The following is a 13,982-nucleotide window of genomic DNA, read 5'->3' on the forward strand; positions in this document are numbered from 1 at the left end:
ATACTACTCCCAAATACTCACAAATCTTAACTCCACCTTATTTAGCAAACTCGAATCAACCTATCACAAAATAGCCAGATTTTCTGCACTGCAAACCTACAAATCTCACCACTGTATCTCTCTCAAACATCTAAACTGGCTTGAACTACCACACCTCCTACTCCTCTCTCGGCTCCAAATTATACACTCCATTATTTATTCACCATCCTACTGTCCAGCACTAAGCACCATAATCTCCCACTATATCCCATCCAGACTACTCAAGAGCTCCACCCAAGACCTTTTACAAATTTACAAGCCCAAGTCCAAAACAGGAGCCATTACATACAGCTACCATCCCTCTATTGCTTGGAACAAACTCGCACAAGAAGTTAGATCACTTTCACATCATAAAGTATTCAAACTAGCCACTAAAAAGTACTTAAGTCACTGGATTTGTACCTGTTCTCAGCCTCCTTGAATATACCTTCACTAAATAACAACCCTAACTTCCTCTGTCTTACCATCATTTCTTCTCCTCTATACCAAAAAACTTTTACAACTTAAACTAGTCTACTTCATCATTTTTTACCTAACACTATCTCCTTTCCTTCTGCTACAGTATTCTTCATAACATTTTTATAGATAATTGTAACTGCATATATATGTTAACTACTCTACAAGTTTTATTATGAATGATTATAATGTTAGCTGTGTTTGTAACGGTTGTATTTTTTGTAACTATGTTTTGGAGCTTTTCTCCTCGGGCCTCTGCTGAAAAAGGGCTTTTGCTCAGTCAGACAATCCTGGTTAACAAATGTAAAATAAATAAATAAAATAAACAAAGCAGCTAACAGGTTTTAATGCAGTTCCTTTTTTAGAGGGGGGACATTTTTTTACCTGCTGTCTTGTCTAACAGTGCTACTGTGTTTTCTGTTTTCAAGGCTTTGAAAGCCAATAAAACATTCCATGTTCCTGTGTTCTTTTCTTCTTCTATAACTGGTAGTAAATGCATGAAAAACAAAACCAACACCAGGTGGAGAAAAGCGCCAATAAATATCCAAAGGAAATTCGAGTAGTAAAAACTCAGTTTTATTGTATCCAGTAAACGCAAGTGAAACACAATGACACTCGTTTTCGTTACAGAAGTAACTTCATCAGACTCAGGGTCTGATGAAGTTACTTCTGTAACGAAAACAAGTGTCATTGTGTTTCACTTTATTATTTTCTCCACCTGCTGTTGGTTTTGTTCTTGGTACCAAACATCAGATTGCTTCTGAGTCTCACAAATCATAACCCTTACTATGTGGTCTTGTAATGGATGCCAAGATTCAGCTCATGAATGAAATGGAACTTTTTGACATCCAAGTGTCAAACAGAAAGCTGGATAGAGACGAGATCATAATCCTCTACATTATCCTGTGTAATAAGACCAGCACAAACTAGTAACACAATTTATGTATTGTTTGCAAAAAAAGAAGTTATGTACTCACCATAACGTTCCATGTTGGTAGTCCATCTCATTTTTACATATGGGTTCGGAGCCGATCCTCTGCTCCAACTCGGCTGATTTTCAAGCCAGAAGACTTCTGGTTGGCTCATGGCTAAGCAGGTATTCCATGGTGCACCAGTGCAATCCCCAGATCTTGTTTGCTGCTCGGTAGAAACAAAAAAAACCCTAACCAACTAACCAATACTAAAAAGGGTCACCAACCAAGAGAATTAAATTATTACCTCCAGATCTTCCAGGATGGGGGCAGGAAGGCGGGTTGGTAAAAATGAAGGGTGAGATGGACTACCAACATGGAACGTTATGGTGAGTACATAACTTCTTTATGTTAGGTAGTTCAATCTCACCTTCATTTTTACATATGGGACAGCATCCCTAGCGGCTTATTCTTGGGTGGCTCATTGGAAAACACTCCTGTGCACCATGGAGCCAAAGGATGCTCTACCTCTGGATGCCAAATCCAACTTATGAGTAATAAAGGTGTGAGGGGTAGCCCACGTAGCTGCTGCACAGATATGATCAAGTGGTACCCTGGCCTGAAAGGCTGCAGAGGTAGAGAGTGAGCCTTGATCCTGTGGGGTAAAGGTCTGTCCTCCGAATTGTAGATAAAGGCTATGCAACTAGAAATCCAATTAGACAATGTCACCTAAATGTCACCTTGGTAAGCCCAATCTGGAGTCGGAAAAAGAAATGAATAACTGGTCTGACTGCCGACATTCTTTGGTCCGTTGCGAATAAAAACGTAGCTGTCTATGAACATCCAGCTGGTGGAAACTATATTCGGCTGCATTACAGTGACTGGGAAAGAAAACTGGAAGCTCAATGGACTGACTTAAGGTGGCAGTAGAACAAACAAAGGATTGGTACGTAAAGATACCCTGTCTTTATGAAAGATTAAATAAGGTGGCTTAATAGACAGGGCTTGAAGCTCAGATACAAGTCTAGCTGATGTAACAGCTACTAAAAACACAGTCTTCCAAGACAAATATTTTAAAGAAGATGAGTGAGAAGGTTCAAAGGGAGGGGATGTCAATTTGGACAACACAAAATTTAAGTCCCAAGAAGCCACAGGTTCTTGTAATGGTGGTCTCAGTAAAGTGGCTCCTCTCAAGAAAGTCTTGCATAGCTTATGAGACATAAGGTTGGCATTTGGAGGGATTGCCACCAATTGTACTTTGATGGTGGCCATGGCAGATGCCTGCTGAAAAAGCTCCGAAAGGAATTCCAGAATCAAGGGAATGGGAGCGGTGTAAGGATCCACGTTCATTTTCTGTGCCCAAATAGAAAACCTTTTCCATTTACTGTCATACAGCCTTCTGGTTGAGGGTTTATGCGAGGATAAGAGAATATGTGACACTGATGAAGAAACATCATGAAGCCTGACTAGAGATGGAACTGGAGCAGCCATTCTGTCAATTTGAGGGTGTGGAGAGCGGGATGTAGCGAACCCCACATGTGGGTCAATAGATCTGGAACTGGGTCCAGAATCCAAGGATCGTCCAGAAGAGGCTCAAGTAAGGAGAACTGGACCCGACGAGGCCAGTAAGGAGCAATGAGGATCAATAGCTTCCCAGCCGATTGGCTTTCTGAATCACTTTGGGGATAACAGGGAATGGAGGAAAGGCATATAGAAGTCCTGCGGGCCAATCGTAGACCAGATCGTCTCTGGGCGTTTCCCTCGGAGGGGGAATTACGGAAAAATAACTGCTGCACTTGGCATTGAATGGGCTGGCAAAAAGGTCGCAGCAAGGCTGTCCCCATCTCTTGAAAATCTGTCCCACTATTTCCAGTTTAAGAGACCACTCGTGAGGCAGTAAGATTTCCCGGCTTAGCTTGTCGGCTATCATGTTGGTTGTCCCTGGAATGTGCATTGCCACCAGAAAGCGCTGGGAAGAAATCTCCCATTCCCAAACTCGCATGGCCTCTCGACAGGGTGGGTAAGATCTGGTTCCGCCCTGTTTGTTGATGTACCACACAACCAACATGTTGTCAGATTGTATTGCAATCGTTCCTGGAGGAAGAAGGTCCTGAAGTGCTTGCAATGCCAGAAGCACTGCCCTCATCTCCAGAACACTGACATGCAGATGAGCCTCGTGTTCTTGCCATGTGCCGTGGACAGTCCTGCCAAGATAATGCCCCCACACCCGACCTGGGAGGCATCCGTGGTCACGGTGGCAATGGGCTGGGCAGGCACAAAGGGAGCTCCCGTGAACAAGTTGTTGGGGGCTATCCACCAATGAAGGGAGGGGATGTCAATATGGACAACACAAAATTTTTGCACGATTCCGTCAGCAGGATCGGGTGACTCAGCGGTAAATATTGGAATGACCACTGGGAAAACAGGAGCCATTGGAGAATTTTCATGTGCAACCTGGCTAAAGGTATTAACAGAATGGTTGAGGCCATCGTACCGAGAAGATGAAGAATCCATTTTGTTTTGACCTTCCGAAGAGCAAGAAGACATTGAACTTGTGAGATGAGGTTTTGTGCTCTTTCGGCAGGGAGATGAACTGTCATATCCACTGTGTCTACCGCTGTGCCTATAAAAATCAGATTGTGAGGGCAGTAATGCAGATTTTTCTCAGTTTATGGAGAACCCTAGTTGAGCACAAAGTTGAATGGTGGCATCCCTGTTTTGGATGAGTAGATGCCTGGTGGGGGCAGTCAGGAGCCAGTCATCCAAATATGGAAACACCTGGAATCCCTGACGTCTCAAGTGAGCTGTCACTACTGCCATGCATTTGGTGAACACCCTGGGGGCTGTGGTGAGACCAAAGGGCAGAGCACAAAACTGATAATGACTGGCTCTCAGCCAGAAGCGCAGACATCTTCTTGACACCTTGTCCATTTTTATATGGTAGTAGGCGTCTTGGAGATCCAGAGAGCACATCCAATAGTCTTTCCCTAACAACGGGAGTATCAACTGCAGTGTGACCATCCGAAACTTGTCCTTCTTCACAGATTCATTTAATCTGCTGCGGTCCAAAATTGGCCTCAAGTCTCCGGTTTGTTTTGGGACTAAAAAGAACCTGTAGTAAGTTCCGGATCCTGTCTGGTCTGCTGGGACGGGCTGGATGACTCTTTTTAAGAGCAACTTGTTGATCTCCGCAGTTGCCTGATCCCTGTGATTGGGTGGAACATCTGGGATCTTTTTGGGAACAAACGGTGGAAGGGAAAACGGTATGATATAGCCTCTGGTAACAACTTCGTACCCACTTGCCTTGTGTGATATTTAGACATGGCTTCTGAATACAAAGAGATGCGACCCCCGACTGGCCCCAGAGAAACACAGTCGGGCCCCACATCAGTAGTGCTGATAAGGCCATCCTCGAAAGGAATCACGGCCTTGCTGGTATTGCGGACTGCCCCTGCCTCTAGGGTGACGTCTACCATTTCTTCCTCATCGGCCTCTAAAGGAGGATTCACTCTGCATGTCCGGAAAGACCCTCTGGGACTTTTTGAACCACATTTTACCTCCCCTTTGACATTTGGGGTATGGTCGAGAGGAAACAGTAAAACGGACTCCCACGGCAGAGAGAGTCTTTCCTTCCTGCTCACACCAAGTGAGTGTTTCTTTCACCTTGGGGCCAAACAAGGAGGAACCAACAAACGGGGCATTGGTGAAGGTGGACTTGGAACGGCTCCGCAAAATTACACAAGCGCATCCAGGAGTGGCACCCAAGGGCAATTCCTGAACCCGCTTGCTCTACTCGCGCCATCAGCTGCATGGGAGATAAGCTGCATGGAGGAGTTAACTACAGAATTTAGGGTGGACAACTGAGCAGAGATCCTATCAGGGACTCCCTCAGGAAAAGCACCCTGTATGGAATCTCCCAACTCCTTCAGGAGATCCCTCTGCAACCTCGTGAAGTGGGTAAGATAGTTCAGAGATCAGAGTGTAAATGCCGCTGAACTAAATACACGCTTCCCAAATCTGTCCATCTGTCGAGACTCCTTGTTTGGCGGATGAACAGAGAAAGAAGTCTCTGCCAACTCCTCCTTCGCAGCTGCAGCTACCACTATAGCATCTACAGGAATGCCCTTAGACAAGAACTCTTTTCCAGGAGGAGCAGACAGGAACTTATTTGGTCTCCTGGGAACTGGCTCCACGGCATCGGGTGTATCCCACACCTTCCGACTAACCAGATCCATTAGTTTGTCGAAAGGTGGAGACACCCAAGAGGCAGAGGGTAGAGACCCGAAAGCCTTCATGTACACAGACTCCTCATCAGAAGGGTTGACAGTGGGCCAGTTGCACCTCTGTTTATGGATCTCCAGGATGTCCACAAAGGAGACATCATCAGAGGACAACTTGAGGGACCCTCCTGACTCCTCAAGGTCAGTGTCCAATGTCAGAGACTCATCCTGGGAGTCAATACGCTTCCTCCTGCATACCCTCTTCCGAGGGGGCTCCTCGAAGGGACCGTCTGGGGAGGCCTCGAAAGAGTGTGGACCACCAGCTGGTGGCTCTTGAGGCTTGCGGGTCTCTGCTGTCTCCAGAGAGAGTAGGTACTGAGACTGAAGTGGGAGCCCTGGGGCGGGTGGGGAAGAGCGCTTGTACCACTGGCAGGGGCTGTAGATTGAGACAGCACGCTCCTCAATCACCTCAAATGCCGACCTCTCCAGCTCCAAAGACCACTCCCGCTCCGAAGAGACAAAGGTTGGAGCCAGACAGAGCCACAGCCATCGGCTCAGAGAAAGATGCAGGGTCCGAGCTCACCCTGGCGGAAGCACCAAGAGGAAGGCTCAGAACTGAAGATCGATTCAAACCCTCCTCATCAGCGCCGACAGAAGAACTTCGGTCCCTGGACATGACGGATGGAGCTGAGCGTGTCGGAGCCAAACTCTGCTCCAATGCAGCAGCAATGGGAGCCGGAACAGAGGGTTCCTCAGTTGGTAACAAGCACTCCAGCTCTGAAAGGCCAACATGGCTCGGAGGAGGAATCAGACGAGGCCAAAACTGGCTCGAGTGGCTCCGGAGCCGACTGGGTCAGAGCCAACAAAAATTTAGGCAGAGCAGATGACTTCAGGAGTCTCAGTACAACCTTCTCCACATCTTCTTCAGAAAGGCTCCTGGAAGATCTAGAAGATAAGTAGGGGATCTCAACCTAGCAGGCACTGGAGACTTGATGAGCAAGGAGACCGGTAGGGATTCTACAGACCGGCTCCGAGCAGTAGAGTCAACTGCTATTTCCAAAGGTTCAGAAGTCGGCACCGAAGCACCTGTGACCGACTCTGATACCATGGTGCTCTCCTTCGGCTCCTAAGATTGAGGAGTCAAGGAGGCAGATTTTGGTCATTTGGAAGGCAGCTCTGAGACACCAGCCGGTGCCGGAGAAGGCCTTTTTGGAGCTTTAGATTTGGAGGCAGATCTGGATTTTGTAGACCTTGAAGAAGAAGAAGAAGCTGACTAACTAGATAACACTTCCTCAAAAGGTTGGTTTCAGAAGACCCCTGAGTATCAGCTTGTTCTTTCTCTCCTGCAGCACTCTAGGAGAGAAAGCATGACGGAACAAGCATGATTCCTGCAAATGGATGACTCCCAAGCAGTAGACACAGCTACTGTGGCCATCCATTAATCCTTCCTATCCTTAGACATTGCAGACACGCACGCAAAACCAAAGGAGAAATAGGTAGAGAGAGAATAACTGAGGACTAGGTCCTCTAACTAAAACAGGCCTAGCCCTGCAGAAGAATTACACGAGTACTAGGTCCTCTAAGTTAAACGGGCCTAGCCTGGTGTAAGAGAAAACTAGGTCTTCCAACTAAAACAGACCAAGTTACTTTAACACATACACACAGAGATTCAGTCGCACAATAAAATTTTTAGATGTGAAAAATACAAATAGAGTTACACGAGGACTAGGTCCTCTAAGTTAAACGGGCCTAGCCCAGTGTAATAGAAAACAAGGTCTTCTAACTCAAACAGACCAAGTATATAACACAGACACACACACCGGTTCAATCACACAGGAAAAAGAATTTGCAACAGCAATCCTAAAATACGACTTTAGCGGATTTCCGCCAAAGAAAACAAGTTAACAATCAACAAGTTAACAGTACAAATAAATCAACAGGAGCCCCCGTTGATTAAGAGCGGCGAAAAAACGCCAAAACTATCTAGGCAAAAAAGGCACAATGGCGCCTAACTACTGGTACATAGGATACTAACTACTAAGGTCAAACAAGTCCTTTAGGACAATTTAGGTAAAGGTCTATATATATATAATACCACTAAATAACAGTAAATATGCAAAAACCACTTATGAATGAAAGAATTGAAAAGAGACTTAGCCAGAGCCAAGAGAAGCACATCCGAACTAGTCGACGCGGCAAACGAGATCTGGGGATTGCACTGGTGCACCATGGGACACCTGCTTAGCCATGAGCCAACCAGAAGTCTTCGAGCTTGAAAATCGGCTGAGTTGGAGCAGAGGATCGGCTCCGAACCCATATGTAAAATGAAGGTGAGATTGGACTACCTAACATCAACAATTTCCACTCTAAAACCACAGAGAAGACAGACTTGTTAAGTATCTTTCTGACAAGCACCCTTCATGGCAACTTTCTAGTGTAAGAGTAGAACCTAAACGCCATCATTGGCCACCACCGAAGAGCGTCACAAAGCCAACACTTCATTTAGCCTACAAATAAAAAGACAGTGATGTGTTGAACAGCTTTAAAAGCTGTTTGTATTTCTGTTGCTTTTCTGTGATGGCCAGTGTGTGTGTGTGTGTGTGTGTGTGTGTGTGTGTGTGTGTGTGTGTGTGTGTGTGTGTGTGTGGTGATAGTCAGTGTATCACAACTTTCAAAGCTGTGATAGCTCTTAGCATTCATGCACTTTCTAAGTTTTGTAGTACAAGGGAGCAGGTAAAACAATGCATGAACATAAATTATAACTTGATCTCTTCAATCGTAATCTAGTTGCTTCGTGCTCAACAGGGATGTCAAGATTTACTTACTGGATCTTGACATCCATGTCTGGAAAACATAAAGTGGCTATGACTGAAGACATTATACTCCATAAAATGCTACCATTACTCATTTTTCACATCTCTTCAAAGAAAGAGGGCTGCCATTTCCAGATTCTAAACAGAATCACTTTGTACTCAAACTTTTGCTTTCCAAAAAAAAAATTTTCCGTTACTTGAAATTTTTGCTACAGGTAACATTTCTTTTTCTTTTTGACACCTGTTCAGCTGTTATGGTGGTTGAGTGGACTGGGATAACATTACTGCTTGCTGTTGGTGGATACTTTTTTAACCTGCCTGAAGACAGTCTCAGTTTTTATAGCGAAGTTTCCCAGTTATGAGTCCATCTGTGACCCTTTCTGCAGCATATAAAACTAAGTTACCCGAAATGTTTCAGTAACTAGAGTAAGTGAATAAACATGATTGCTCTTTTCACTGCTGTCAAGTACTGTTGTCCTCTTATGATGGGTATACTTCTATGGAGTTTCAAAATCAGAAATTAAGTCTCAAATTACTGGATGATTTAGTATTGTTCACTAGGTAAGTTTGTTATTCACTTTACCATGTCTTCTTTTCAGTCTCAATCCTTGATGTTGATATATGTGGAAATTTTCTATACACTACTATTTTAAGAACTACCTCAATCATTTATTCTACTGTGGCTAATTTTATGCATGCTCACTCTTTTTGTTAGTTGATTTGCGGACTACTGCTTTATTCACTGGACTACATCTGTGTGTGTTCTTTACTTGTAAGTGCTTAGATAACAAGCACAATAAAACACTAATGGACTCAGAACACAATACACTGAATGCCTGCAGTGAAAACAAAGAAATCAGAATGCTGCATTGTTACCAATTTTCAAAAACATTTACCCAAAATCTTACGACACAGCAATCTCTTCGGCCAGCTACACTTCAACATAAGTCACAGATCATTTATTGTGCCATAATATGAGATCTGATCTCATCATTTTAAGGCCACCTTCCTTCACACTCCAGAATAGTTCCACTGCTTCCACGTTTTATGCTCTATCATGAAAGTACTACACTGAAGATTTGGGCAAATGTAATACTACCTACCAAAAGTATAAAGCAGGTTTTTTAACTGCAAAAATGTTTAACATTTTCATATAAAACTATCAATACAGTCAACTCTTCTCAAACTCTGTTTTTATCCTTCTGTCTACATTCTAAAAGCAGCCCTCCAGCTGGTTTGTTTATGAAACAAGAATGCAGATAATTTGAATAAATGACTGAACAATGCGACTGATTCTAAACAATGCTGTTTCCTTAATGAATTTAAAAATCACCATTATATCAAGGTTTCACAGATGTTGACAAGCGTGTAGTTTTGCATCCCAATGTGGAAATTTCCCTTGCCCACAGACTTTAATCTAACATAGCAGAAATTCTTTGCTGAAGTTCAGGTTATCACTGTCATAAGTTTTTCTTTTCTTGATCACATATTTACTACTACTGCCATATATCTTTAATACAAAATCAACATTTGGCTGTTCTTCTTTCGGCTTTTCCCGGTTAGGGGTCGCCACAGCGGAACTCCGGTCCGCTAATGACTGGCAGTAGATTTTTACGGTGCTGAGGTGCCAGCTCGACACCCAACCTTCAACGAAGGCACGCCCATTTATGCATGTCTTTCGAATGCCACTCGACTGCGGGGAGGACATGCAGACACCACACAAAAGGTGCTCCAGCCGGGAATCGAACAGGAGAACCTCTTGCTGTGAGGCGACAATTCTACTGCTGCACCACTGGTAATGAAAAAATATTAAAGGCCAACATAAGGGGAAAAAATAGTATTTCAAATAAAATTCTACTGTCTAACAAAAGAAGCAAATTATGTCTCACCTTTTTGCCAGCATGGCGAAGAGCAAGAGCTAATTCAGTTGAGATAGTACTTTTGCCAACACCACCTTTCCCTGACAGAACCAGTACAATGTGATGGACATCAGCCAGGTTGCTTCTCTCTATAAAAAGAAAGTCTTGATGGTTATCTCAAATTGTTACTAGAACAGCATGCAACTCATGAGCAATTTCTGTCATCAAGGTGAGAGATCAATGAGCTTTTTAAAATATCTAGCAAGTAGAGCAGCCACTAACCTGTTTTTCCCTATTCAGAAAACTGAATGTTGACCTGGTAGTCTAGAAATTAAAAATTTACATACGTTATATATACATATATATATATATACATATTATATATATATATATATATATATATATATATATATATATATATATACACACACACACACACACACACACACATACATATATACACATATATACATACATATATACACACATATATATATATATATATATATATACACACACATATATATAATGTGTGTATATAATTTAACACACAAAAGATATACCTAGAAACAAAAGCAAATACACCAAAAAGGCTTTTAAGCATAGTAAAAAAAAGTAGAGGTATAGTAAGAGAAAAACAGGGGGCTGGAGGGTGGGTAACCAGGACTAAAACAGTGAATACACTTGAACATCTACATTTATGGTAAGTTTACACAACTGTACTATGTTCTTCATGTTTCACTGTTGCAGTCATTATATTTGGGTAGAATCCCAAAGCTATGGTTGGGAGGATGGATTTATACAGCATTAGGATTGGCTATAAAGCCCTGCAGGACAGCAGTGGCAAAGCCAGTTCTGGATTTAGAGAAAAGAGGTAGATGGTAATGTTTGGTGAATGTATGAACTGAGCTCCAGGTAGCAGCTTCTAGAATGTCTCTAGTAAGAACCCCTCTGAGAAAGGCTGCAGAAGTAGATGCAGCCCTGGTGGAATGAGATCTGATCCCCTTGGGGATAGGTTTATCATGGTGCATATAGCAGAAACTAATACAATGGCTTATCCATTTGGAAACAGTCTGCTTTGAAATAGCCTTTCCCTCTGCCCCTGCAGCAAATGCCACCAATAGTTGTTCAGATTTTCTTAGAGATTTTGCCCTGTTTAAGTAAAATCTAAATTTTCTGTGTACATCCAATGAATGCAGAATCTGCTCACCCTTGTTCTGTGGATTGGGAAAGAAAGTTGGCAGATGAATGGTCTGATTAAGAGCCACACTGGATACCACCTTGGGCATAAAAGATGGATTGGTCCTGAGAGCCACCCTGTCCGAATGAAAAATAATGAAAGGCTCCACTGCCATAAGAGCCTGTAATTCTGAAATTCTTCTAGCTGAAGTGACTGTTAAAAGGAAAGCCGTTTTCTAAGAGAGAAGTTTTAGTTCCTCAGTAGCAGTTGGCTGAAAAGGAGGGAAGAGTGAGTTTTTCCAAAACAAAATTGAGGTCCCATGCAGGAGTCGGTGCTCTCCTGGGAGGTCTTAAATTTTTGGCCCCTCCGAGATACTACTTTAGCAGAAGATGCGAGAAGAGGGGAGGTTCTGTGTTGTAATGAGCTGAAATGGCAGAGGTGTGGATTTTTATGGAAGAAAAAGATAGGCCCTTGTGAAGCATCTCAGTTAAGTATTGCAGAATCTGAGGAATATTGGGCATTGCTGTGCTTATTCCTTGTGATTGGTTCCAGGCACAGAATCTTTTCCATTTGTCAGCATAAGATTTTCTAGTACTAGGCCTTCTAGCCTCCAAAATGACATCCATCACGGGTTTGCTGAGAGATGTCAATGGTGAAATTAGTTGATTAGCCACACTGCAAGATTCAAAGTTTGGAGCTGAGTGTGCAGAATTTGGTAGTTCTGCTCAGACAGTAGGTAAGGTGTCTGAGGCAGGTGCCACGGGGGAAGGTGTGACACATTGCGCAGGAGTGGGTACCAGTGTTGGCGAAGCCAGTCTGGAGCAAGCAGAATCATTTTTGGTTTGTCCTGTTTGACTTTTAGCAAAATTTTGGAGAAAAGAGGCAGAGGGGAAAAAGCATAGACTGATAGAGCATCCACTTTCCAAGCTTTTTTTGTGATGAATTCTTGTGCAGAATTTGCCCAACTGATAGCTCTGGGGTGAGGCAAAAAGATCTATGTTTGGGCTCCCCCATTTGCGTGTCAACATGTTGAAAACTTGTGGTTCCAGTTTCCATTCGTGTGGGTCCATAAAATGTCTGCTTAGTTCGTCTGCCAGAGTATTTAGCTTTCCTGGCAGGAATTGAGCTTGTAGTTGTATTTGATAAGTCAAGGCCGTGTTCCACAATGCCATGGCTAGTCTGCAAAGGGGGTAGGAATGTGTACCCCCCTGCTTGTTTATGTACCACATAACTGTGGTGTTGTCTGTCTTTATCATTAGTTGTCCTGGATGAAGGTAGTCCTTGAAGGCTGTCAGAGCATTTTGTACAGCTAGCATCTCTTTCTTTGCGCTCCATTTGCCCTGAATGCACTTTCCTGCCAGATGAGCTCCCCAAGCATAGTCTGATGCGTCTGTAGTTAGGGTTTGGGCAGCAGGGAGTGAAGTGAATGACAGTCCCTTGTTTTGGTGGCAGGCTTCTGCCCACCACAGGAACTCTAATTGCAGGCAAGGTATAATAGGAATTATTGCTTCCAGGCTGTGACAATGTTGACTCCATAAACTTTTTAAGTACCACTGAAGTTTCCTCATATGCAGTCTTGCATATGGAATTAGAAGAATGTAGGCGGCCATGAACCCCAAGGCTTGCAGAATTTGCCTTGCAGATAGCAGGGTTTTTGTGGCCACCTGTTTGAAGTCACCAATTGAATTTGCTTTTCTGGCGTAAGGTAAGTCATCTGGGCAGTTGTATTCAAGCTTGCACCCAGGAATGAAATTTTTTGAGAGGGTACCATTTGTGATTTCTTTTCGTTTATGGTGTACCCTAGACAAGTTAGAACCCTTTTGACAAACACCAGATGTTAGAAGAATGTCCTTGTTTTCGGCCTGAATTAGACAATCGTCCAGGTATGAATATATTTGAATATTTCTTTGCCTGCAAAATGCAATTACTGGAGCCAGGCACTTTGTGAAGACCCTGGGCGCAGTAGATAAGCCAAAGGGCAGTGCAGAGAACTGGTAATGTTAATGCAAGCAGCATGCTTTGAAGCGGAGGTATCTTCTGCAAGATTCTCTGATTGGGATATGCAGGTAAGCCTCTTAAGTCCAGAGTTACCAAGCAAGCAACTTTACCTAGCATAGGTAGTAAGGGGCCTGCACACGTGGCCCAAGCATCGTTTTTTGACATAGAAGTAGATTTTGGTGTTAGCTTTGAAGATGGCATCAGTTTAATATACAAATCATTAGGCCTGAAAACACCCTCAGAAGCCAGTGCCTGCACATCGGCTCTGGACCCATCTAAGGTAGAGACATCCGCGGGTTCAATACTTAAAGCATCTCGTGGCATCGGCAGACTCCAAATGGGTCTCAGTAGAGGCCTGCAAATCAAAAGTAGTGGGTATCAGGGGCTGTGAAAGTGCCTCACTGAGTACCGGTGAACTAGCGACTGGCTTAAAAGAAGCGCCGTCGTCAGTTTTGGACCTCGACGGTCTGTCTCTGTCTTTTTCTTTGTGTTTTTTTAGGTATTCT

The 13,982-nt window shown here is 43.5% G+C and overlaps 1 protein-coding gene across 1 annotated transcript in view; it reads right to left on the bottom strand.

The window, feature by feature from the left end:
• NUBP2 (nucleotide binding protein 2) overlaps positions 1 to 10,523 on the bottom strand; it is a 210,267-nt gene extending 199,744 nt beyond the window's left edge. The window contains exons 1-2 of the mRNA XM_044088905.1: positions 10,488 to 10,523; positions 10,329 to 10,445 (exon numbers count right to left, since the gene is read on the bottom strand). Coding sequence (XP_043944840.1) covers positions 10,329 to 10,445; positions 10,488 to 10,523 — 153 coding nt within the window. The remainder of the gene's footprint in view (positions 1 to 10,328; positions 10,446 to 10,487) is intronic.
• Between the last annotated feature and the right edge of the window lie 3,459 nt (positions 10,524 to 13,982).

Source organism: Protopterus annectens, chromosome 12.part0 (assembly GCF_019279795.1).
Source record: "Protopterus annectens isolate FY-2018-M chromosome 12.part0, PAN1.0, whole genome shotgun sequence".
Classification (NCBI taxonomy): Eukaryota; Metazoa; Chordata; order Ceratodontiformes; family Protopteridae; genus Protopterus; species Protopterus annectens.